Source organism: Strix uralensis, chromosome 1 (assembly GCF_047716275.1).
Source record: "Strix uralensis isolate ZFMK-TIS-50842 chromosome 1, bStrUra1, whole genome shotgun sequence".
In the NCBI taxonomy this organism is placed as follows: domain Eukaryota; kingdom Metazoa; phylum Chordata; class Aves; order Strigiformes; family Strigidae; genus Strix; species Strix uralensis.
Window position 1 is genome coordinate 24,950,483 of NC_133972.1, and position 23,582 is coordinate 24,974,064.

General features: G+C 39.4%; 1 protein-coding gene across 1 annotated transcript in view; it reads left to right on the forward strand.

The window, feature by feature from the left end:
* ZNRF2 (zinc and ring finger 2) overlaps positions 1-23,157 on the forward strand; it is a 56,767-nt gene extending 33,610 nt beyond the window's left edge. Inside the window, exons 3-5 of the mRNA XM_074860398.1 lie at positions 19,409-19,514; positions 20,245-20,322; positions 21,499-23,157. Coding sequence (XP_074716499.1) covers positions 19,409-19,514; positions 20,245-20,302 — 164 coding nt within the window. The 3' untranslated portion in view covers positions 20,303-20,322; positions 21,499-23,157. The remainder of the gene's footprint in view (positions 1-19,408; positions 19,515-20,244; positions 20,323-21,498) is intronic.
* The last annotated feature ends 425 nt before the right edge of the window (positions 23,158-23,582 follow it).

The window sequence follows — 23,582 nt, forward strand, 5'->3', positions numbered from 1 at the left end:
CCTACTACCATCAGGAAATCTTACAGAGCCTCCTGAATGAGCTTATTGCTCACCAGTCATCAGATATGTAATATGTGAGAACAGAATGAGAGTAGAAAGAAGTTGCATAGGAGAGGGAATTGCATCTTCCTGGAGGTGCACAGCAGAAAGTTGAGAGTTGGTGGTCACAAGTTGCATGAGGGAAAAATTGGATGCAATGTAAGGTAGAAATGCTGCATAATGAGGGTGGTCAAACACAGTAGCAGGCACCTGAAGAGGTTGTGCAACATCCATCCTTGGACACAATCAGAAATTAACTGAATAAGGCCCTGAGCAACTTGAACTAACTTGGTCCTGCTTTGAGTGAGGGACTGGACCAGACAACTCCAGAGGTCCCTTCCAACACAAGTTATTTATTGCATAAGTAACTTGCAGTGGCTCTGACCCTCCTGGCACCTTGCTGTTATGGTATCCTACACTGGATTTTTTTAATTGGAATTGAAGGGTGGTTGGGCCCACCTTATTCTTTGTCTGGATAGCAATAATGCTGGCCCTTAATTGCAAAAACAATTTGAAATCATATAGAGTTGTGAAATCCATTTTAAAGCACAGCACTTCGGAAAAGTAAATATTTTTTTCTCCTGGTGTTGCAACACGCACATTTGAGAAGGTTGACTTCATCTAACGGAGGGGGCTTTGTTTCTCTTTGGTTTGCCTTTTTTAATTTGACTGAGCATTTTCCAAGATAAGATGATAGAAATCTGTGTACTGAGGGATGTTGAACGTTAGGGAGAAGCAGGCTAGTTGCCCAAGTCAGGGAGGGATAACGTACTTGGGATCAGTTAGGGTGGAGCAGGAGGAGGCAAGCTGGCAGAGAGCAAGCTCTGGCGGTAATCCAATTGATGGGATGTGTACAAATTATGAGTTGGCTGACTGAAACCCTTTGCCCCTGCTGCTGCCTACATGAATGTATGAGCATTCTCAGCTGACTTAACTTTTTTTCAAAGATACAGCAATTACATGACGTAACCTCTGAGTATTGTTTGTGATGTTCACTTGTATCACAACGATGCCATATTCAGATATTCAGACTTTTTTTTGTATGTTTGTTTCATGCACTTTCAGCTGGCACACTGCTGGTTGGAGCTCCTTTGGGCCATCTTACTACCTTTGCACAGTCTGTTACGTCAACAAACTTCTATATAAATGAGCAGAAGTAAAACCTGTGAATAGCACCTGAAGCCACTCTCCGGATAATCTGCACCATGACAAAAGCAGTTGTGGACAATGTAATACGAGTTATTACCAGCAACATGTCACCTCTCAATTTAGGAGCGTGTCTGCTGTTTAGAGACTCAGACCCTCATTCTAGGAAATGGTTATATAAGCTTGAAAGGAGAAAATTACTAAATTACATAGACTGGTTTGAGACAGACACTTACTTAGAAGTATGGTCTCATTCTCATAAACACTTAATAGAAGTGTGCATTGATCCTTGTAACTCAGTTGGTTAGCTCACAGAGTTGTGGACTAAATCTTAAATTATAGCCTATAGCTGGTTATTTAAATTACTGCAGCACAAAGGAATTGAGGATATGGCTTCAGAGTTGTGCAGCCCTCAGTTGTTACTTTGTGGTATGACTGTGATTGCTTTAACAAGGCTAATGAAAGAGAATTAACTAGCACATTGATAACCTAATGCTGCATGATTACAGGCCCAGAATTGCATATGAATGTCTATAAGCATGTGCTTTTTTCTTGTATATTTTGCTGTTTGCCATGATGAGGAGATCAGTGATGGATCTGCCTTTTTGTCATAAGCCATAAGAAGGGCATCTCAAATTTTGCTTGGGAAAAGAAAAGATGCTGCTATGAACTTTTGATACCTTCTTCCAAAATGGAAGACATCTTTTTATGCTTTACTTTCTCATTGTTATCTTGCCCTTATGCTATACATACGCAAGCAAACAGAGCCAAGTAGGCATCATTTGCTTGTGTTAGTCACTTGTGGTTCCCAGTCCTATTACCACTAGCAGGAAATTTTTTTTTTCTTTTTTTTTTTCCCCTCACCTTTTCTCTCTGAATTTTGTGTTGCAAGTAGTTGAAAGGAACCTTAGACTTTGCAGGTGTTGAGATTTTTAAAACTTGAGCAGTTGGATTGAACTGTGCTTATGTCTAGTTCTGTTCTAGATGTGTTTCCTTGTGATACTGTTAATGTATTAGTTGATCTTTCTAAGAAACAGCAAGGAGCAAATTGTATGTATTTTGTCATTCTGAGAAGACAAACCTTCTTTCTTTTTAAATGCGAGTCTGAGGCATACAGGCTTCCCCAGAAGAATGTTATAAGACTGTTTAATTGTGATTTGAAGTTTAAAAAAATTAATGAGTCCTCTCAGCCGATCTCTAATTGCTTTCTGAGCTACCTTTGTGCATTGCATTTGGCAGTAAGAAGGGTCAGTGAACTGCAAACTCTGGCAGCTGTATGATTTACATGTGTTTTCTGAAAGAGAGTGGTCACAAATTTGTCCCAATTCTATGCTGGAAGTTGTGCTGATTTTCATATAAATAAATCAGTACATTTTATTAGCCTTGTTCTTTGAAAATCATGTGACTTGCCTGCAACAGAGATCTCATTGCTGACTCAATCTGGCATGTAAAAAGAGCTCTTTCTTTTTTCTTGGAACTTTGTTCCACATCTCTTAAACTACTTGTGGTGCTCACACATGAACCAATATCTAGGCATTTTGATACAAAAGCTGGTTAAATGAATGGAATTGTGCAAAAGCATTGTGGTGTTTGGTGTTGTTGTCTTAAATAGCCTTGCTTTTTTTAGCAGTTAAAAACTCTCTTTATACTGTTACTTGCTGAGTTGCTGAGAAGCCAGAGTAGGTCCCATGCACTGGTTAGCCACAGGTTGCCAAAAGCCAGTTTTATGAAGAAAGTAGGTTACTTGCTAGTTGGCAGACTTTTTTTTTTTTAAAAAAAACACTGCTAAAATATTATATAGCCATATGTAGTCCTTTGAGCTTCTCCAAAGTCTTAAATGAGGCCTTTTACACCATCTCAAGGGTGCCCACTTGGGGACTACTCTGCAAAAGATGTTGATTACAAGGTGGCCCTGTGTGTTTTGGTTAGGCAGGGACATTTACTTGAATTTACTCAGTGCTTTGGAAGCAACTTGCCTGCAACTTGCTGATGTTTACACCTATCTGGTGAAGTTTCAGTTTTGAATACAATTATTGTTCATTTTGTGTTGTTACAGTATTGATGCTTTTTTTCACTGGAAGATGTTTTATAAAAATTGAGAAGACACAGGAGAGACTTGTGACTTTAGGGGCACAAGTTTTAGATGCTTTGCAAGAAATGCAACCAATTCCTCTTGAAGAAACCTTGCAGTTGGGTCTGAAGTAATTCTGGTTTTAATTTTAAAATTCCTTTGTTTGTTTCTCAGAGCCCCTTGTAAGACTTCATTATTATTACTATTATTATTATTAAAGGGCCCCTCTGAGAGCAGGGACTAGCAGCCTGGCACCTGGCCAGATGGGGAAGCCAGTGAACCCGGAGAGCTGGGGAGAGGCAGTCAGCTCACTAGACTGGTTGGCTGGCTCGGCGAGCCGGCCTGTCCCCTTTCAAAAGTTTTGATTGAATTAGCACATTCCTGTGGAATATTTTGGGTTTCATCAAGTCAGCACTTTATGTTGGAACGCTGTTCTACTGGAAACTTTCTAAGCGGGTCTCCTCAAAGCCGCTTGCTCAGGGGTGGTGCTGCTTTGAATCGATGCTGCTTTTGCTCAGACCACTCTGCATTTAATTCAGATACAGTGGTGGGTCTGATTATTGGCCAACATATTTACTGAGGTTCATTCTAAGGGGAAAAGCTTTTACTAGTGTAATTTCAGAGAGGGAGAGTGTTGAGACATCCAGTACGTGAGCTGCTGGAGAGTTTTTCCTTACTCAAGGTAACAAATTTGCAATTATTCTTTTTAAATTACAATAAGTGAATTTTTTAGCCTATCACATCAAAAAAGAGCAGGGGATCAAACATCACAGCAGGGATTGCATACATTATTTTATATTTAAAGTTTATCCAGCTCTGTTTTGAATGGGGGATTAGTATATGGAAAGACTGTTGCAGACAGAATATTGAAAATTAAGGTAGGTGTACTGAATGAAACTCAATGTGCTCTTCCTGTCCCGGGGTGTTCAAATCTAACACCATGCACAGCTAGCCCAATATTCCTGTGCTGTTTAACAGAATTCTAAGTGGCGTGGAACACAACAGTGCAACTGATTTAGATTAGCAAGGATGCGAAGCAGGGTTTTGTCATGAGGATTTAAATACACTGTTTAGTCTAAATCAGTTTGAGGTATTGTTAGGTTTAAGTTAAGTGTAAGGTTAAGTTTTGTCTTGTGAGGAAAAAGAAATGCTGGTACTGCCACATGCTGAGGCCTGCATATGAGCGAGTGTCAGAATCCTGAGCTGCAATCTGTATGAGCAATAATCCTGCTAGAGGAGTTGTGAACATCTAAATGACAGCCATAGCATATGCATTTTGATCAAGAGACTTGAACATGGGCATGAGTCACCTAAAGGACTAAATAAAAATATTTTGGAAACATTCTTTGTGAATGGGACTGACCTAATTTTTTCTAACACAAGTTATAAGCTTTCTTGATAGGTAGGTGTTTCAGCATCTTTGGGGCAAGCTACTTGTGCTAGAGCTTGTTCAGTTTATATTGCTCAGTAAAAGGGAAGTAAAATAGCTGACCTTAACCTATGTTTGGGCCACCGAAATATGATTCTGGTAGTTCTGCCCACTTCAGTGACTTGATTTCCTTGGCCACTTCTGTGTACAAAAAAAGGAGAGTATTTTACTCAGCAGGGCTGATGCTGTCAACTGTTTTCGCCGATGCACTCAAAACTTCAGTCTGGAATGAAAATAATTGCTAACTTTTCTGCCAGGGTTCCTGAGATCATACCCTAAAAGACCTTGCAAAAGGGCATCTTGCCAGTCTGCCTGGAAAAGCTTAAGCCTTCCTCCTTGTCCTCATCCTTTAATAGGACTAGACTTTCAGCAAAGCAGTACGAAATAATACTAAGGCAATCAGTTCTTTCATTCCACTTTATCCGAGGTATAAAATTCTCCATGGACTTTCTCAATTCTTCCATTTTCTGAGTTTAACACGCTTCTTGGCTAAACGTTTCTAGCTTCTTGCTCTGCCCTAGACAGTTCTGTGCTCTGCCCTCAGGGGTACTGGGGAGGGAGAAGAGCATACTTTATAAGGTAGTTTAACAGGACATATAAACAGACGTTTATCCTGTGCTTGCAGTTAAAATAGTGACATTTACTCTTGTTTTGATCTTGTGTACTTATGAACACCCTCCAGAGTACGTGGGAGGTTCATTCAGTTTCCCTGATGCTTTAAAACTGTTTTCTTCAGTAGTTCTTAAAAAATAACTAGAACTGTTGAACATCTGTTGAACTTTCAGATTTTGCCTAATGCGGTGACAGTAGAACATTAGTATAGTAAATAAAATTTAATATCAGACATTGCACAGCTGTTATTCTGTGAATTGGTATAATATCAGCTCAGACTTTTCATAGTTTGTCTTGCAAATCATTGTTACAAGGTTAAGGAGGGAAATTGTGTTTGAAGAACTGATTAAAATACATTGATTAGTTTGTACTTCCTCCCTTTGGGAATTGTTGGTAACATTTGAATAAGGAGGAAACTTTCACTGCTGTTCACCGGTGTAGCTCATGGATAGCTACTCGTGTAAACCAGCCTGCCAAGAGAGACAGTGGCAAACTCTAGCTCATCCTTTTGTCCGGTAGAGCTGTACTTCCTTCCAACCATCCCAAATCTCTTCTTCAACAGTTTTTGGTACCTCACAGAAGAGCATCACTGCGAAAGCAGCCTGTTACAGTTTGGGTTTGTTGGGAGGGAGGTTGTTAAATTTAAAGAGTAATGCTGACAAATGTCACTAAATAAAACCACACTCAAGTTCAACACGTACCTACCTCTTAAAGGGGGTAGGACCTGCTTCGGTGACCCCATTTCAGCCTCAGCCAGTGGATGAATTGGGTCAGTCTGCAATAGCGGGGTGTTGCAGCACTTTTAGAGACTGCAGTCTCTTATCTTTCTTCCACACCCACAAACTGTCAACCCTTTGCTACAGAGTCAAAAGAGTAAGTTGTGTATTTCTAATGGTGTGGCTCTGAAGAAAGCTCCTGAAATGGGAACATAGTGTAACTGAGAGGGACGTGCTTCAAATGTCTGGAACGGCAGTTCCCAGAACTGCAGACTGCCCCATTTATCTTGGTAAAATACAATCTCAGAGGTTTAGTGGTGGTGGTTGAGGTATCAATATTGCTTATTGTTTTACTTTTCATGTAAGAAAAAGGGAGGCATAGATTTGTAAAGAAGTTATGAGAGCTCACTTTCATGGTTCAGATTGGGGTTGCTCAATAGACTATGCCGAATTTTCGTGCTGTAATGAAGTAAAGTTGACATGCTTGGATCCAACTGAGGAGGACACACTGCAGAGATCACATCCATTCATATTTTAAACTGTTCTCTGATTCGTTGTGAATGTGACTTACTCTTTTAATGAACCTTTGGGGAGAAGCATGTTTGGTGGGTGATTTCTCGGCATGCTTTCCCTTGAGCCAGGCTTAGATCTTTTCCTGTGACTGAGCTGTTGCAAATCACTCCTGGCCAAAATAGCTGCAATGTCACCTCATACTTAATTCAGTTCTTGAGAGTGGTACAACAATTTTTTTCTCAGTACATTGGAATTGCCTTTATATAAATGCATACATGTGTCACAGGAATATTTCATATGTAGCACTGAATAAATACAGTAAAGCTTTTGACAACTATAGAACAAGCCTGCCTGTTTCTGAAAGAAATAGAGAAAATAGGATCATTCACGTGCTGAATAGCTCAAATTGTTTCTTTTCCTTATAAGCTACTCCTAACCTCAGATACTGCCATTGTCTTGCTTTGGTACTGACAGTGCTGCTAAAGTCAAATGATGATTCTTGTCCTAGAAAATTGGAGATATACCTGTGAACCAGTGCTGCAAAGAACATCTGCGGGTGACACGAGGAGTGATTCAGATTGGGTTAGAAGAGGACCCGATATATTGTGCTGTGTGTCATTGTGGTTCTCTTATATAATGGCAGCGCAGTGCTGCATGCAGTAGAAAACTAAGGTACAGTTTTGTTTGCTGGGTAGCAAACGCTCACTGTGACTCCACATCATGTGATACGGGCAGACAGGAGCTACCTTCCATGTCTTACACTTAATCAGTCTTTAGCTTTGAGAGGTCATTCGAAGGATGTCATAAATCGTGTCTGCAACTGCTGCAGTCTTGTGACTGCTGGGAATTTAGCTTCAGGGGAAATAATGTTCCTAGTTTTGTATGGTAATTCTGCAGTCTTTAAAGCTGATACCTCTAAAACCTTGAGATTTTACTTGTTTGTTAGCAGCAAACTGACTTATCTTTTGTAGCTGCTCTGTGGAAACAAAACCCTTGAAAATACACAGCTTTTCCTAATCTTAGAGAATAGGTTTCATTGGCTGGATTTTGAAATAAAAGTACTTGAAATCTTTAGGTTTTTAAAAATAAATGCCAAACTACATCTCGCTGAGGTGGAGTGATCTGTGTAGGAATTTCATGGTATTTCCTTCCCTAAATTCCTCACTGTTTTGCAGGAACTAGAACAGATTATTCACAGATCAGGATTTTTTTCTAAAGAAATATAAAAGAGTAAGAGGCATTCCTTCTTGCTCAGAAACTACCCCAAGGGCAGATCAATTGAAAGTATTGCCTGAAAGGTAATTTGTAATATTTTTTTTTTCTTCAGATTAAAATCTTGCTTTAAAACCTGATACCCTTTGATTAATTAAATAGTCTTGTGCTGTGGAGTTACAGAATGACAAAATGACAAAAGAAGTCAGTCCAGCTTTTGCAGGGGGTTTCAGTGGTAGAACAAGCCTAACTCTTCAGAAAAAAGCTGGGTGAAAACACTGTTAATGTGATAGAGTACTCTCACTTCTGAACTGGGGATTATTCTTACTGCTTGCACAGAAGAAAAGATTACTAGTTTTTAGTATTTTTAACAAAATCCTGTGATTCTAGAACAGGCTGTAAATTACCTATTGACAGGAATTACAGTGATTATATACTGACATAGGTACAAAACACTAGACTTGCCTATTGTATCCTCTCTGGAGGAACCTCCTTGCTCCCCTAAGTTTGACCTGGCTACAGATTTGTTCAGCTGCAGAAATAACCCAAAGTTCTAACACAGCTGAAACACGAAAAACTTCACTATTGCTAGATTTAGTGATGAACTATATCAACACTTAAGAAACCTTGTTACAGTTGCCTCATAAAAACCTCAGGTAACTTCCATTTTAAGCCTGTACTAATAGCTATCTGTAATTTAAAGCCAGATCAAATTTTCTTCATTTTGATAATGTTCCTCATCCCCTCCTTTGTTGTACAACATTTCATTAGATAGTCTTCATGTATAACATTAGGTATTGGATAGCCTTCATGTAGCTAAGCAATAATGCAGTATTCATTGATAATTTCTAGCCCATAAACAATGTTTATTTGTATGGAATGAAGAGATGGGAGGAGGAATTGTTTGGTTAACACTTATATTTTTTTTTTCCCCAGTTCCAAGGAAGTCTATTTCAATCTATGGCTTTATTAGCTGAAATGCTTAGTTGTCATAATGGTGTCCAATAGTTCTGCTAGCCTGTAGATTTAAAAAATGAGGAGAAAAATAAAAGTTGAAAATGGTTGTAGAAATGTACTGTCAGATTATGTGGATAAAACTTTGAACAAATACTGGAGAATTGTCTTTGGAGACTTCTGTTTTTTTAAAACACATCTCCCATGTTAATTTTTTTGTATTATTTGTGAATGATCATGATTGCTGAATACTATTGAAATTATGTGGCTGTCTTTTATTTGACTTAATTGCTAGGATCTAGAAATTGATGCTATTTGCTTTAAAATGTAAAGGAAGGTTATTGGTGGTTTTTTGGGGTCTTCTTCCTCTTGAAATTAAAGACCCATATATTTGATATCTTACTGGGGTAGTAAAAACCTGTAGGTACCTGTTAGCACCAGAAATACTGTATTTCTATGCTTGCTGGAATACATTATAATACTGAATTATGGGTTGGTGTAGAGCAGAAAAATTGAGATAGCTTTGAAAACTCCGACTCAATATTTGATGTTATCAGAACTTTTGCATTCAGACGTGTCTTGCATTCCATCTATATTGCAAGGGTAATTGCATTTAAAATAGGAGTAGCTTGTAAAAAGCAGACTGTCTGCTGTGAACAGAAAAGACAGACAAGTAAAAATTACACAGTGATTTATATCCCTGTCCTGTTTATGCATGTTGACACCAGACATTCAGTTTTAACTTGGAGAAGGCTGATCTTGAGCCTGCTGGGGAAAAAAGCACCCTGTAGGCCTAGCACCTGGCACTGGGGTTAATAAGCCGGGCTTTATGTGCACTGAGTTTTGGCACCAGTGTTTTCATTGTGTGTTGCTCAGTAATGCATTGTATCTTCCCTAAGAATAGTGTCTTAGTCAGACACACCTGTTTTTCTCCTGTTTCGAGCTTAGGCTCATAGTTTCATCTTTCATGCCATCTTCCTTAGTGCTCCCTATGGATTCATTTTGCAACAGATCAAACCAAACTCCTCTGCAAGCTTGCAAAGAAAGTTATTTGGCCAATGTTAGAAGGCTAGAAAAAAGACTTTGCAAAACTTACTGTGCTCAGGGCACCTATAGGAAGCCTGGAATAGGAACTTGAAAAAAGACAAAGTGAAGAAAACACTGAATCAAATCCTACATCCAACTTCAAAATAAGTCGCCATTAAAGTAGCCCATGTTGCCCAGAGTAATAGGATAGCTAACTGCATCTGAGCTGCTTCTCTTCATTCCCTCTCTGCCTCTGCTCTTCAGGGACATGATTGCCCTATCCTTTCCTTCCATGAAGGTTTCTAATGTGCCTGCTTCACCTACGTTGTGTTAGATGAGAGTTCCCATAGATTTCATTAGGCCAGGATGTCCCCGGCACACTCAATTCGTTGCGGACCATTACTAGAATGAAACTTCTTAACTGAAAATCATCACAAAGCAATTTCTCTGGCTTCTGACCAATTTCAGTGATGGTGAATGGTTGAAGCCTTGCCACTTGGAAAAACTGTGTTCTGCAATCTTTTTAGTCTCCTTTCGTGTTGGAGATAAAATAAGCTTAGTCACTTTAAAAAGCTGATTTCCCAACCTCAGTGGGGATGCTCTTATACAGTCACATCAACATCCTGCCCTTGGAAGATCTTTCTTTTCCAATTTAGATCTTTCCTTCAGCTTGATCAGAGACAGCTATCATCCGTTGTACCTACTCTACCACATCCACACTCTGCTTTACTTTTCAAGTCTTTGTGAACACTGTTGGTGATACCATCCACTCTTAATATGGGAAGTTGCTCATTTTAATAGACTTACAGCATCATAGTCAAGTCTTCTTTCCAACCATAAAGCTATTTGAAGAGAGCTGACTCTGCATGGTATGTGAAAGGAATTCTTCACCTTCCTCCTGACCACAGTGGTATCTTTTCCTCATTAAATCATTAACTGAGATTCCCAAGTGATTTACTACCAGAAGAAGCTTCTGTAGATAAATACTCTTGGGGTCTTATGCCTGGTTGGTTGTGGTGTTTTTGGGGGGGGGGGGGGGGGGTTGGTTTGTTTTTTTGTACCTTTGGGTAAAGAAGTCATCAGCTATGCAAGGCAAGCTGGGCTTCAGGCCTCTCATTTTTCTTGAGTGTGTCCCCCTTGGTGACAAGACTTAATTTCTGTCCGTTGCTCAGGGGGAAACCGTATGGTTTAGCCACCTTTGGACTGGATCTCTGGATTGCAATCCCAAGTCCTCAACAGGCCTAAATTGATTTTTTTCATCTATCATATCAGTTTCTTAGTGCTGGTGCAGATTGGCAGGTACATATAAGTAGCTCTTAAATATTTTGCTTTGTTTTACTCCTCAAAGATAAGAAGCATTGTTTAGCAAAGAACAAAAATGATGAAAGATCTGGTTCTTTCTTACCTGCTTCTGTATGTTTCCTTCATCCCAGCTATGTCCAGCTCCCTGTAAGAAACAATCCTCTCTAACTGCAGCAGACTCTTTGTCAGCAATACGTGCTGGTTGCCCCTGGCTGTTTACTCAACCACTCCTTCTTTTGTAGCATATTTGTGGTGTAAGATCCTCTTTGATGGTAAACTCAGCCTTGAGAAGTGTAAATCATTCTTACCCGATGGAGCCAAGGAGGACGTATTCCCCAAGCGATAGTTCCTTACACCGTTTCCTAAGGAGTCTTATTTTGCTGCTGTTTTGTTTCTTGTGGGTTTGCCCCTTTACGTGCTACTTTTGATTTAACTCCTGACATTTAAGATTAATACCCGATAACCTGAGAGGTCATGTAATATTGATTAAAACCCAAGAAAACAGCCTAAAGGCAGCTTCCTTGTTCCATGCGCTGCAATAAGCAGCTTTTGTTTCTGACAGTATGTGCTGGGGTACACCATTCATGATGGGGTATCACAGTAGGGCACTAGTTTGGTACTGCTGCATTCAAGGCTTTTTCACCTAGTTGCCTCCTGGTGAGACAGTATTTAGAAGTATTTTCATCTCCTAGGAATAGTGTTTCTGAAGGAAGCAGGGGAAGCCTTGGGACAAACACAGCATGCCAAGGAAGACTATTCAAGAACAAGTTACCCCTTGGGTCATTCAAAACACAAATATACATCAGTTCAGTTGGAATGGGGACTTAGTACAGAATGGGTAAGGCTAGCACAAAGTTTCTTTACATCATGTTCTGGAGGATGAGACTGTTTATTTGTGGTTTGTTTGTGAACAGGTGCAGCTCTTTGGCTTGTATCTAGACTGAAATTTGACAGTTTAAGGACATGGTACTTACAAATGTGGTGAACAGAATTTATCTTTAGTCAGTGCAACGGGAGAAAGTTGTTTAGCTATCTTGAGACGACTTAATGTTCAAGGGCATCTCAAACTGCAAGCAGACTGATTAAACAGAATTTGGAAAGCCTGTAGCTTAAGCAGAAGTTTCAGAGTCAATCAGATGATTGTCTCTGTGTCAAGAGCAAATCTTGAATCACTGTGGAAACGCATAGTCACTCTGGCAATGAATCTCAAGACAGGAGCATGTTTCATGTCCTACTGGGTTGGTAAATTTTATTTTGTATGAGTACCTATTTCACCCCAATGCTTTCTACCAGAAGTGTAAATATGGACTGAGAAAGTTGATGTGCTGATCCCAATAGCATAGGGAGTAGCTGTGGATGTTGTTGCTCGGCAGTGAGGAGCTTTATTTCTCGGATTACTTGGCCTTTTTTCAAAGCCTAGCCCTTCACTGGGAGTCCTGGGATGCAAACTTGACTTTGTCTGTGAGCAAAGTATCTTAATTAATTGGACATTGTATGAAAGCTATGTTTATTTAAACTTGGGATTTAATTGGTTTTTTTGCAGAATTGTAGCTTGTATTGCCACCACGTATCTTAAAGTTGCAGATAGATTTCCATTGTGGCCACTGAAGCAAACCTTTTTACAAAAGAACTGTTTCCCTCAGTGCACAAATCCCTCTCCCCTTTATATTATTTAGTTTACCTTATTAGAATTGTATCCAGGTAGCTGGGACTATACAGGCTTTTATACTCATCCTGCTCCCTAAAATGTATTTTTAGTGCTACTCTTTCAGGTTCTACCTTTATTCGACAAAAAGTCAGTATTTTTTCTCTACTATACACCCAATCGTTATCTCTCTGAACAGGAAGCATCTATTTCTCAGAATTAGCTTCTGAAAGCTGAGAATGTCCCACAAAGATCTAAATCCAGTTCTTCAAATGTTGGGTTAGCTGAGAAACAATGAAACTTCTGCAGCCACATCCCTCTAGCTCAGCGTGATGTTGCGGTAGAAGTATTGCCATGTAAGCCTTGCTCTGCAAATATTTTTCTTGTGCGACTTTCACTTTGTGTGCTCCCACCTCTTTACCTCTGTGTTTTAAGAGGAGGGAGCACCAAAGACTGTAGGCAGTGTTTGTGCAGGAAGTCTTTCATGATGGGTATCTGTTTGTATATAGATATCTCAGTCTTGGACCAACACTGAGCAAGGTGAGAGGGAAGGGGGAAACAAGGATAATGCTTGGACTTCGAATAGGAAGTTGTGATGGGCTGCAGTGTTGCAAAGGGGTGCAGTGAGATGCCAACACACCTCCCACCCCCACCACCAAATTCATCAAATGCTTTGTCAAAATTTGAGGAAGTGTCACATTTGTTGTAGCTGGTTAGTTTGCTTTAGAGAGGTTATGTTTTTGTGTATTGTGGTGGGGAAGGTGTTTTTCAGATTGCTTAAGTTCCAGGTATTACCACGCAAGTTGTGCAGTGGTGTTTGGGGTTATTGTGCCTGTTGGAAATGCACAGAAAGTTGCAATGTTTGGGTATTAGTTTTTTCAGCAGTATAAAAGGGAATTTGGGTTGAAGTTAGTCAGGAGAGCTGAATTCTGAATTTCCACATGTTCAACCTTCTGGTATTGTGAATCCTGAAAACCGCTTAGCTGTGGTTCAAGTAAAACCACTAGGTGTTAAAAATCTTCCCTTCTGCATCTGATTAAGAGGTACTTCCTTGTATTAGAGCAATAAGAAATGTTTCTGCTCAGGAACCCACTGCTTCTTCAGAAGGTGTGTTCTTCTCCAAGAGCAGTGCAAGTTTAGTTTCTGACTGTGAAGGTGCAGTCTTCATATGTGAACCAAGCTAATGGCTTCAGCTCTGCCCTGCTCAATCTGCTGAGAGACCCCGTAGCTTGGAAAGCTCTGAGTGGCAAAATAAGCATCTTCTGCAGTGCAACTGAGTGATCTTTCTCTTACTATTGAGGGCTCTGAGCATTAAACAATCAACTCTCCTTCAAAGTGTCTTTCTGCCTCAATTTTTGAGCAGCAGCAGAGGGCTGACGTGGTCATCCAAGAATGATCTCTAGCTGGAGCGTGTTGAATCAGGGATGTTCTGCTTGTGGCAGCCAGAATACTGAAAACCAGGTAGAATGCCAACGAAAATGCTTGCTCTCCTAGTAGTTAGGATGGACTAGGAGAGAAAGCTTTTGTTTGCAGCCAGTACCAGGTTGCAAAGATAGTTACTGAGCTGCATGAGAGAAGCACACCCTGCATAATGGTCCCTTTTCCGTCCATCCCAGTGTCGTCTACTCCCAAGAATATTAATCCCAAGTAAGAAGGCTGTCTATATTATTCATATCAGATAGAGGCTAATAACGTTGTCTCTTCCTCCTTTCTCCAATGTCTGCATTGCAACAGTAAATGAAATGAGATGAGATGATGGGGGGGGTAGGAGGAGTGGTAAAAAAAGTAGGTCTAGAGAGAATGATATTTTGGGGAAAATGGGTGTGAAGAGGAGGAAAACATAGTAGAAAATAGCTGGAAAGGAATGGAGGGGGAGAAAAACAGATGCAGCAGAAGCTGGAATGATTTAGTAAATCAAATCAGTAACATTTAATAAGAGCATGTTAATCACATACACATACATTTACTGGCTACTGAATAATGTGCAGGTCCTTCTTGTCTACTTATTTTTGTAACAGTGTAAGGAAAAGCTTTGGGTCATCCCAGAAGGTCATATCAGTAAAAGTGTAGAATAAATTCCGCCATGTGGGTGAATGCATGCTATACATATGAAGAAATATGTTGTCATCTAGCTGTCTAGAGCATGATGTACTCCATTTATAAACAAGCAAAGACAGTCTCCAACTCTTAACTGGGAGAGTTTTTAGTAATCAGCAACAAAAATGAATGAATGTGTAACAGATAGATGGTAATATGTGCTATTTAATGAAGTTTCATCAACATTTTTTTAACCTCTTATGGCTCTTGTTCTACCAATTTTGGTGCTGAGAAGATACAGTTCAGAAGGTATGTTCCAATTAAGTTTCAGTTGTACTCCTGAAAGGGTACACTCTTGTGGTGTCCTTCACTGTTAAGGTAGCAGTGGTGGCAGCTTCCACAGATATTTAAGCTTTTAAGTTTTAGAAAAAATACAGATATTTTGAAAAACTATTGTACTGGATTAGATCAAAGGTCTTTCTGACTTGGTGTTCAGTTTCCAGTGAATGCCTAGAGAGAAATAAAATACTGCAGCTATAAGGCGATATCTCCCCAAATACTATTGCTGCCTCCATGATTTGTGACTTGGGGTTTCCTGAGTGTAGAGCTATATCTATCTGTGTTTTAAAAAGAAAAAGCAGTAGCACAGATCTTAATGACTTAATCCATAAGGTATGTATTGCATGTGCTTTTGCAGTCCTCAGTTTAAAGAGAGATTATTTCATCACAGGCATTGCCTATAATTTTTACCATGGCTGAGTTGATGGCTTTGATAGTTGTTTGATGTATTTTTCAAAAGTTCTAGCCAAAGTTTTTAATTGGTAAAGTGTGTGCAAAATTGCCAGATGATTGTATTTTAATTCAGTATTACCTCTTTTTCTATAAAAGCAGGAGTAGAGGAGACTTTCTTTTTCAGTAAAGATAAAAGAATTTTAGGAGGAAAAATGATGGACAATCAGAAGCTAAAACAGTAGGATTATTACTAGGGATAGAGGAGAGGAGGAAGAAGTGCTTGAGCAGACACCAGGAGGGAAATACTACATCTTTTGGCAGATTTAATCTTTGACACCAGTCTTTGGCTAGTGAGTACTCATTCAAATAGCTGGGAAGGTGGAGGAGTGTTTACCTCCTATTTGGTGCAAGGCAGATGGATGTGGGGGTGTGGTGAGTGTTTGTGTATGTACCCACATGTGGGCGAAATGGAAAACTGTGGCCTCTGCTTACTTCCTCTTCCCACTTCCATTTAGGTAACACAGTCGTATAAATGTTTTAATCATAACAATGATGAAATCTCAAACTTAGGCGTTTTTTTTTGAAGAGAAGAAGAAAAAGATGTATCCGCTGAATCACTCTACTGCAGGAAAATAGGAAAACAAAATCTGCCAGACTGCAGTGGTTTTGTGCAAAATGATTTACACGTATTTCTGTAATGGATACGTTTAAAAGTCAGTGTTAAATGGTCCTTAAACTGACTTCCATCTGGTATAAGCTAGTGTTGGTACAGGAGAGTGCTGTATAAAGCAAGTACATAACAAATTCTGACCGGATCCAGGTCTAACAAGTTTTTTCACTCCTTTTTCTTTATTTGGGATTGATGATCCGAATCACCTAAAGTGGTCAAAAGGGAGTCAGACCCAAAGTATCATAGGTCTTTGAAGGATTTGGTTTTGCTGTCATCACTCTACATGTGTAATGAATGATGAGCATAATTATACGGGTTTGGAGTCTGTTAACGTGCAGTGCCAAGTTGCATGCGGGCATTTATAGCAGTTGGGTATTTTGTATGAATTCCTTCAGTATTTATGCTTTTCTCTTGCATGAGAGCCTGGTAGGATTCGTAAGGTTAACACAAGAAGTAGGGAGTGGTGACTCCTTGTTATTTCAGAGGAAGAGCAGCATTGAAACCAGTTAACAAAATCTCTTCTGCAGGGGAGGCAGAACTCCACCGTGTTTCTGAGGCCCCGTCCACGCCAGCCATTGTGAGCGTTCACACCAGGTTCCTCTGGCACGACTAGGCAAAGCCTAGTGTGTGTCCGGCAGCTCATCCTGGTGGGAAAGCCTGGGGTGAAGCCAGGGAGGATGACAAGCTGTTTGCCTGGGACTTGTCTAGTAGGGCCAGTATGGCAAGAGGGAGGGAAGAAAAGGAATCTCAGACACTTACGCCAGGGCTAGTTGGAGATACAAATGTTTAAATTGGCATCTTGCCCTAATGTTAGCCAAAAGGTGCAGAACCTTGTTAAATTGCTCAGCGGGAGTTCAGACCCAAGCGTTGTTCAGTCTGGGGAGTACACAATAAGCCAGACATGTACAGTAGAGAATGATGGGAAAGCAGTTCACAGGAATGTTTTCCTTTATAAATTGTATTTTTATTGGACAGCTTTTTAATTTTTGTCATCAAAGCTTGACTAAATGCTTCCCTCTTGAGAGTGCTGAGTGAGGGAGACTGGGGTTTAATTCGCCTCAGGTATCTTAGTGCCGTTTTGTTTTGGGTATTAGCTGCTGATCTGATAAAGTGACTCCATGGCAGAAATGGCTTTTATTAAGTATGCTCTGTGTATATGATACAAGCTTGAATTATTCATGGAGCTTCTTCCTGCAGCCTAACTGGGAAGAGAGTAGATGTGCTCATAGGACTTTTGGCAAAGTGGTTGTGCAAAGGGACGGTTTAGGAGGGTGGTGTTTGGGAGCCTCAGGCAGAGATTAATATCTCTGTAGCAGGACAATGCTGTCTGGAGAGTCTTTGTCTCCTGGTGTCAGATATTAAAGTATCTTTTTATACAAAAAAACCCAACCCAAAAAACAACCTCGAGGAAGTATTTATCCATAGCACCCTCTTCTGGGCAAGTTCTTAGTGTCAGGATTCTGTAACGACAGATGAGAGTTTTTAAGATCTTTTGTTTTAAATTACTTTGTATCTTTCATACCTCTAATGTTCTTGAAAACTTACATTTTCTGATAGAACAACAGAAGCAATTTCTTAATATGATGCCTGCCAATAATGTTACCGTGTGTAAAATACTTTTTTTTTTTATTCATTGTGGTGGATATATATTGTTTGTTATTTTGTTTTGAATATTTTTCTGTATAACAGATCACCTCTGTTAAATACTCTTCACAATTCCTCATGAAGATGCCACACACGCCACTATACAGTATTTAACCAATGAATATAGCAGAGACTGAAATAAGCACTGTTTTAGAAACCCAAGCACCTGCAAGACAGCTTGCTGTCATTCTAAGGGAAACAAGGCAGACCTCATTTAGTCTCACTTTTTGCTGTCATGATAGCTTTTTAGTTGTCTGCTTGTCATTTTCTGTGTGTTTGGAATGCCATAGTGATGAGTATCGGAGCCACTGGAGAGAAGAGCATAGAGCTGGTGGTTTCGCAGTCATACCTGGGAACTGTACTCTCCATAAACAGTTCCTTTGGCTCCTTTTGGTTAAGAAGGGGAAGCTTTTCCCATAAAATTGTGGAAATTTGAACACGTGGGTTTTACTTTGCCGAGGGTGCACCTTTCTGGTCTGCCAGAGATTTCCAGCTTAATTGCTACATGGTCCCTTGTTGGGAATGCTCTGTGCACTGCGTGAGGTCGCGTCTAACTGGGACTTCTAACCTGCTTCTGGCAAATGGGGCCTTACGTGATCTCCTGTTTTGCTTTGTGCTAAGGCTGAATTCTTCATCCCACGTTCTGGCTAAGCGAAGTGTCCAAGAGAGAAGGTTTTTATTAAAAATAATATATTTTCCCAGAAACTTCTGTGTGAAAGCCAACTCTTGTGCATTCCTAGTAACTTATTTCTCCTCCTTTGTTATGGGACTTGGTAACGCTACAAAAAATTCAGTATCTCCAGGAATTTAGGGTCATTGGAAAACTGATGGAAAACTCCCACTCCTGTTGCTAAAAGTTTGCACACTTCACTTTGAGGAGAAGGTGAATGGAATGTGCTAGAGCATGCTGACATGGTGAGAAGAGGAGGTTGAAGGTGTGAAATATGAGTACCAGCAAGACTGGTAAAAGAAAGCCAGATATATAGAAGAGAGATGAGTAGGAGAGCAGAAAAATCAAATGATAGGCTAAGTGCTTAGAAGTTAAGATCTTTAGCTGGTTAATTACCTGCTGTGCCCTGTCTAGAGAAATGTTATGTTCAGTTCTTGAACCTAACCTCCATAGTGAAAACCAAGCATGAGGTCAAAGGTATAGCGAGGAAAAACCCACCCAGCGTGAATCCTCAAAGTCCTGGAGGCGTTACGCACCATCTCTACGAAGAACCTAACTTCTCCAAGGCTTAGCTCTTGGGGTTGGCAGCACAGCGTGTGTCTGCTGCGGCTGCGTGGTTCAGAGTGCGGGTTTCCAAGGTCAGATCAGAGCAGCCTGTGTGGTGGTATGGATCTGCTGGGAGAGTATGAACTGTTGATTATGGCCACCTCTCTTCTCCATATGGGTGTCTTCCTACAGGACTTCATTTTGAGCTACAGCTGTGTTGTTCAGGCAAGATACTGAATCATAACCATATTTTAATTTGAGCTGCTAAGAGGTCTCCCATCAGGAATCTTCAGTCAGCTGGTGTGTGACTGATCCTCACCTTGACAGGACTTTCTGCAGGTCAAGAAGTATTTTCTGTAGCTGTCCCTAATGTTCTGAATAAGGAATATTTTACTTAGACAGTAGTCTGCTTTTTAACCATTTAACTTTGTGCTCTTTCTTCAGAGGATGTGCTGAGTAAAGATGCTGGGGAGTGTGCAATATGCCTGGAAGAGCTGCAGCAAGGAGATACTATAGCACGGCTGCCTTGCCTCTGCATATATCATAAAGGGCAAGTATTCCTCAGGATGCATATGAAATTCCAGAAGGTTGCATTTATTGGGTAACTCCTTAAAGGGAGTGCTTAAAAGAGCACTAAAACTTAGTTTGCTCTTAGTTTGTTTTTTAAACGTAAAAAGCAATAAAGAAACAACAGCAGCAGCCCTAAAGGTGTTTTTACAACGACATCTTTCTGCATCTCCACCAATGTATTTGAAGTCAGTTTTCCCTGCTGTAGTGTTCTCATGCTTGCATGAAAAGCCCACAGGAAAAATCACCTGTATGGGGAACATCATGGCCAGGGAGCTTAGGCTCTGTGTGTTTAAGTTTTGCTAATAGGCTTGGGGGGGAAACACTTTTTAAACCTGTTTCATACTTGTTTTCACAAGTGTCTGTAATACAGGAAGTAAAATGTCAATGAATGATACAAACGAGATGATAGCGTTAGTAGTGAAGTAACCCGTGTATAGAAGATGGGTAGTAACTTGTAAAATGCTTCCTTAGAAAATTTTAACACTTAGGAAGTTTAGTTTTTCAACAGTATTTAATATCCAAATATTATTGTGGTTTGGGGTTATTAAATTTTCCAGTGATGTGTGTATGTATATGTATACTTCTTTGTATAATATAAAATCCTTCTAGTCACTGGAATTATGAGAAACAGATTTATATTCATATCTTACTGCTAAATGTTACTAAGATATTCATGTCAATTGTTTTCGTTTTTGTCTTGCATCCAACAGCTGCATAGATGAATGGTTTGAAGTAAATAGATCTTGCCCTGAGCATCCATCAGATTAAGACAAGATTCATATTTTTAGGTAAAACTTATTTTTAGATGCGTACATTTCAACAATAAATATCCTGATTATCTGAAATAACTCTTTATGCTATTTTTTTTAATTTGTGAATTTGCTACTGTGTCTCAGAACTGCAATATTAATCAGTAAGTATTGACGTATGTTGAAATATGTAAAAGGTTTCTGCATCCTTATATGGCATGGTCTGAAATGATGTATTCCAGTTTTAATACTGGAAAGTGGCAAGTCAGTGCCAATAAAGCTTTAGCATTAACTTTTAAAGAGTATTTTTTCCATGGAAATGAAAAAAAATTAAAATAATACAATTGTGTAATTTTGGATTGTTCCATGAGTATACTGGCATTTATTTCTGACGGAAACTTTTGGAATCATATGAAAAAGTTGAAACTAGGTATTTTCAAAACCACCTTCGTGTTAATGCATTCCAGAATGTTTAAAATATATAAATATTAACATGTTTCTATCCATCCCATCTCACAGAGGTTCACATTTTTCCAGCTTATGTTTTGTGTTAATGATTGCAGATCTGCAATTGGTGTCAAAGGTTTAAAGGATAGATTTATTCTTCTGGTTGACTAGTTTGAAAACTTTATCTTGAACTAAACTACTGCCTCTAAGCTTGGCAAAACACACCAACAATCATCATAATTCTTAGAGAAATGGAGATGTCTGAAATTCTGGCTGGTAGCTGAGGGTTTGGTTTTGTTGTTCTGATGGGAATTAAAAAAAAAATAAATCTGAAGACTTCATCATTGGCAGTTATTTGTTCATTTGTTTCATCTTGCTTCCATGAGTCTGTGTTGCAGGTCACATTGCAGTGCTATGGTTGTTGCAGGGGTAGCAGAGAAAACATGAAGGAAGGTATCCTGCTACAGGGATAATTGCTTTAACCTCAGGGCAGTGTTAGCCAAAATTAATAAACAAACACATTTCCTATATGGCCCCCAACAACTGAATTGTGGAAGAAGCCTACATGCTGTTTATGAGCACATTTGTCTCCACATGCTCATGGGTGTCTAACCTCACGTTAAATTCTGTTTGCTTTTTTTGACAGCAGAGATGGTGATAACTGGGGGTTTAAGGAAAAGGGGAAGGAAGACACAGTGGTTGTGCTCATGCTGTTTGAGTGTGTTATATACTGAAATAACGATACTTTGTCTTCTGCTTTTTCAACAGCTGCTTCCACTGATCAGAAAACGTACGAGATGTGAGGTTCCCTTGCTGAACACAGCGTGCCTGGCTTGAGACTTACCGTTCTTTGTGGCTGAAAAAGGCAAAGATGGACAGTGACATGGAAAAAGCATAGCAGACACTGGTTACTTGCCAGTAGTGCTCGGTATACCAAACACTCATGCAAAGAACACACAGGGATTTTGAAAATGCTGCACATTCTGTAACAATCGACTCCCCACAGACATTACTGACACTGTTTTGTATTGAAGGCCAAAGTTCCTAATTTCAGCCTAACTTCTGGTTCTGTGAAGAAGCGGGTTATTGGACATGTTTCCTACTGCCTCAAGTGGAAGCGGAGACATTCGATACGTGCTATCTGAGACCCTTGTAGGAGGATGGCCCCGATTTTGAGTGGGAACATTTTCACCTTCTCGTTGGCTGAAGAAGAGTAAATGGCAAACTAAATATGATCTAACAGTGACCTTAACTTACTGAATTCACACCCTGTTTTACGTTCTTCACTTTTTTCAGGAACAGAAAACATAAACTTCTCTGCATAGGAATACTATATTTCAAAATTTTGTAACTAAACCTTTGTCACAATGCAGTCCAAAGAGTAAAACCAAGACAGGTAACTAATTTATATTGATCAAGCTATAGGGATTGTTGAAATCTGCACATTGTATTGCTATTTAAGAAACTAAAACTTCTCTTTTACTGCTTGTGAGTAAAAACAAAAAAAAATGCAGCAAAGCAAAATCTTACAGCTATGCAACTTTTTTTTAAATAGGAAAAAAAAAAGAATTATTACCAGTTTTAAGTGCTGCCAGTTAAGGTAATTTGTTTAACGGGTATTTTTTTAAAAATGTTTCAGGTAATTATTTTATTGTACTACTCTCATCTCCAGGCTGCCTCCTGAGGTGTAAATGAATAACTGCAAATGTGGGCATAGCAAGAGGTTATTATAGGCATTGGTGAGATAACATCGAGGTGGGATTTGTGTTTAATTTTTAAAACACGCCAGTTTTTGTTTCCTTGTTTGAACATTTTTTGATGGCAAGATCTGTAGTACTTTGCATCTAAATCCTTGGTCTCTTCATGTGGAAACCAGCATTTGACAGTGTGGTGTGGTTTGGTATCTTTTTTTAAAATGCACCTGCATTTGTTTAATTTATTATTATTTTACTGTATTATATTGGTATAACCAGGGCTCCACAAAACACAGGATGTCTCTGGGGGGTACACCAAATAAAACTGTGGATAAATATTAGTTCCCATAAAGTATCATAGTTCAAAAAAAAAAAAAAGACAGGAGAAAAAAAGACAAAAACTGGAATGAACAGATATCAGGGCTTAGAAGCATACTTTTTATATCAAGAATTAATTGTAGTTTTTGAATTTCACCGCACAGGGAGAGTTTATGAATATTTATTAGCGACAGCGTTTTTAGTGGTTTCAGTAGTTCAAATAAATTGCACAACACTTCAAACGTTTTTCTTGTACATACATAATTCTGCTTTTCTTTTTTTGTTTAAGTACATTTTTCTCTCTGTTGCTACTGTGATTCATATCAAAAAGGGCAAAGAACAGGAGCAACTGCTGCTATCTGGAGAACAAGTTCAGTGCATGTTATTAAACTCTCCTATCTTGCTTGCAGAGCAATTCTTGCCTGGATAACATTTTCTCCTGAATGTTGCTCTGTAAAATGCCTTTGTTATGCTGCAAATCTAAAGGAGTCCAAATTAGATTAATTATTGTAATCGCCGGTGCAGTTTCTACATTTTTGGGCTTGCATCACTGGTTTCAGCGAACGTGTAACTATGGGACCCTGTTGTATTCTCTTTTTCAGTGGGAGCAGAATCATTTTGTCACACTTTCAATTCTGTAGTCACATCAAATGTACAGTTATTCCCTGTACAGATTCCTTTTTAGCCGAGAATATTTGTGTTGCCTTGTATTATCGGGGGGGGGGGGGGGGGGGGGGTGGAGGGTGGTGAGGAATTACAGCACCTGAAATATTTGAATAGTAGTGTGCCTGCAGGCCCACTTTTCCAATGTTTTAAGTTCCTGCTACCTTCTGAAAGTAA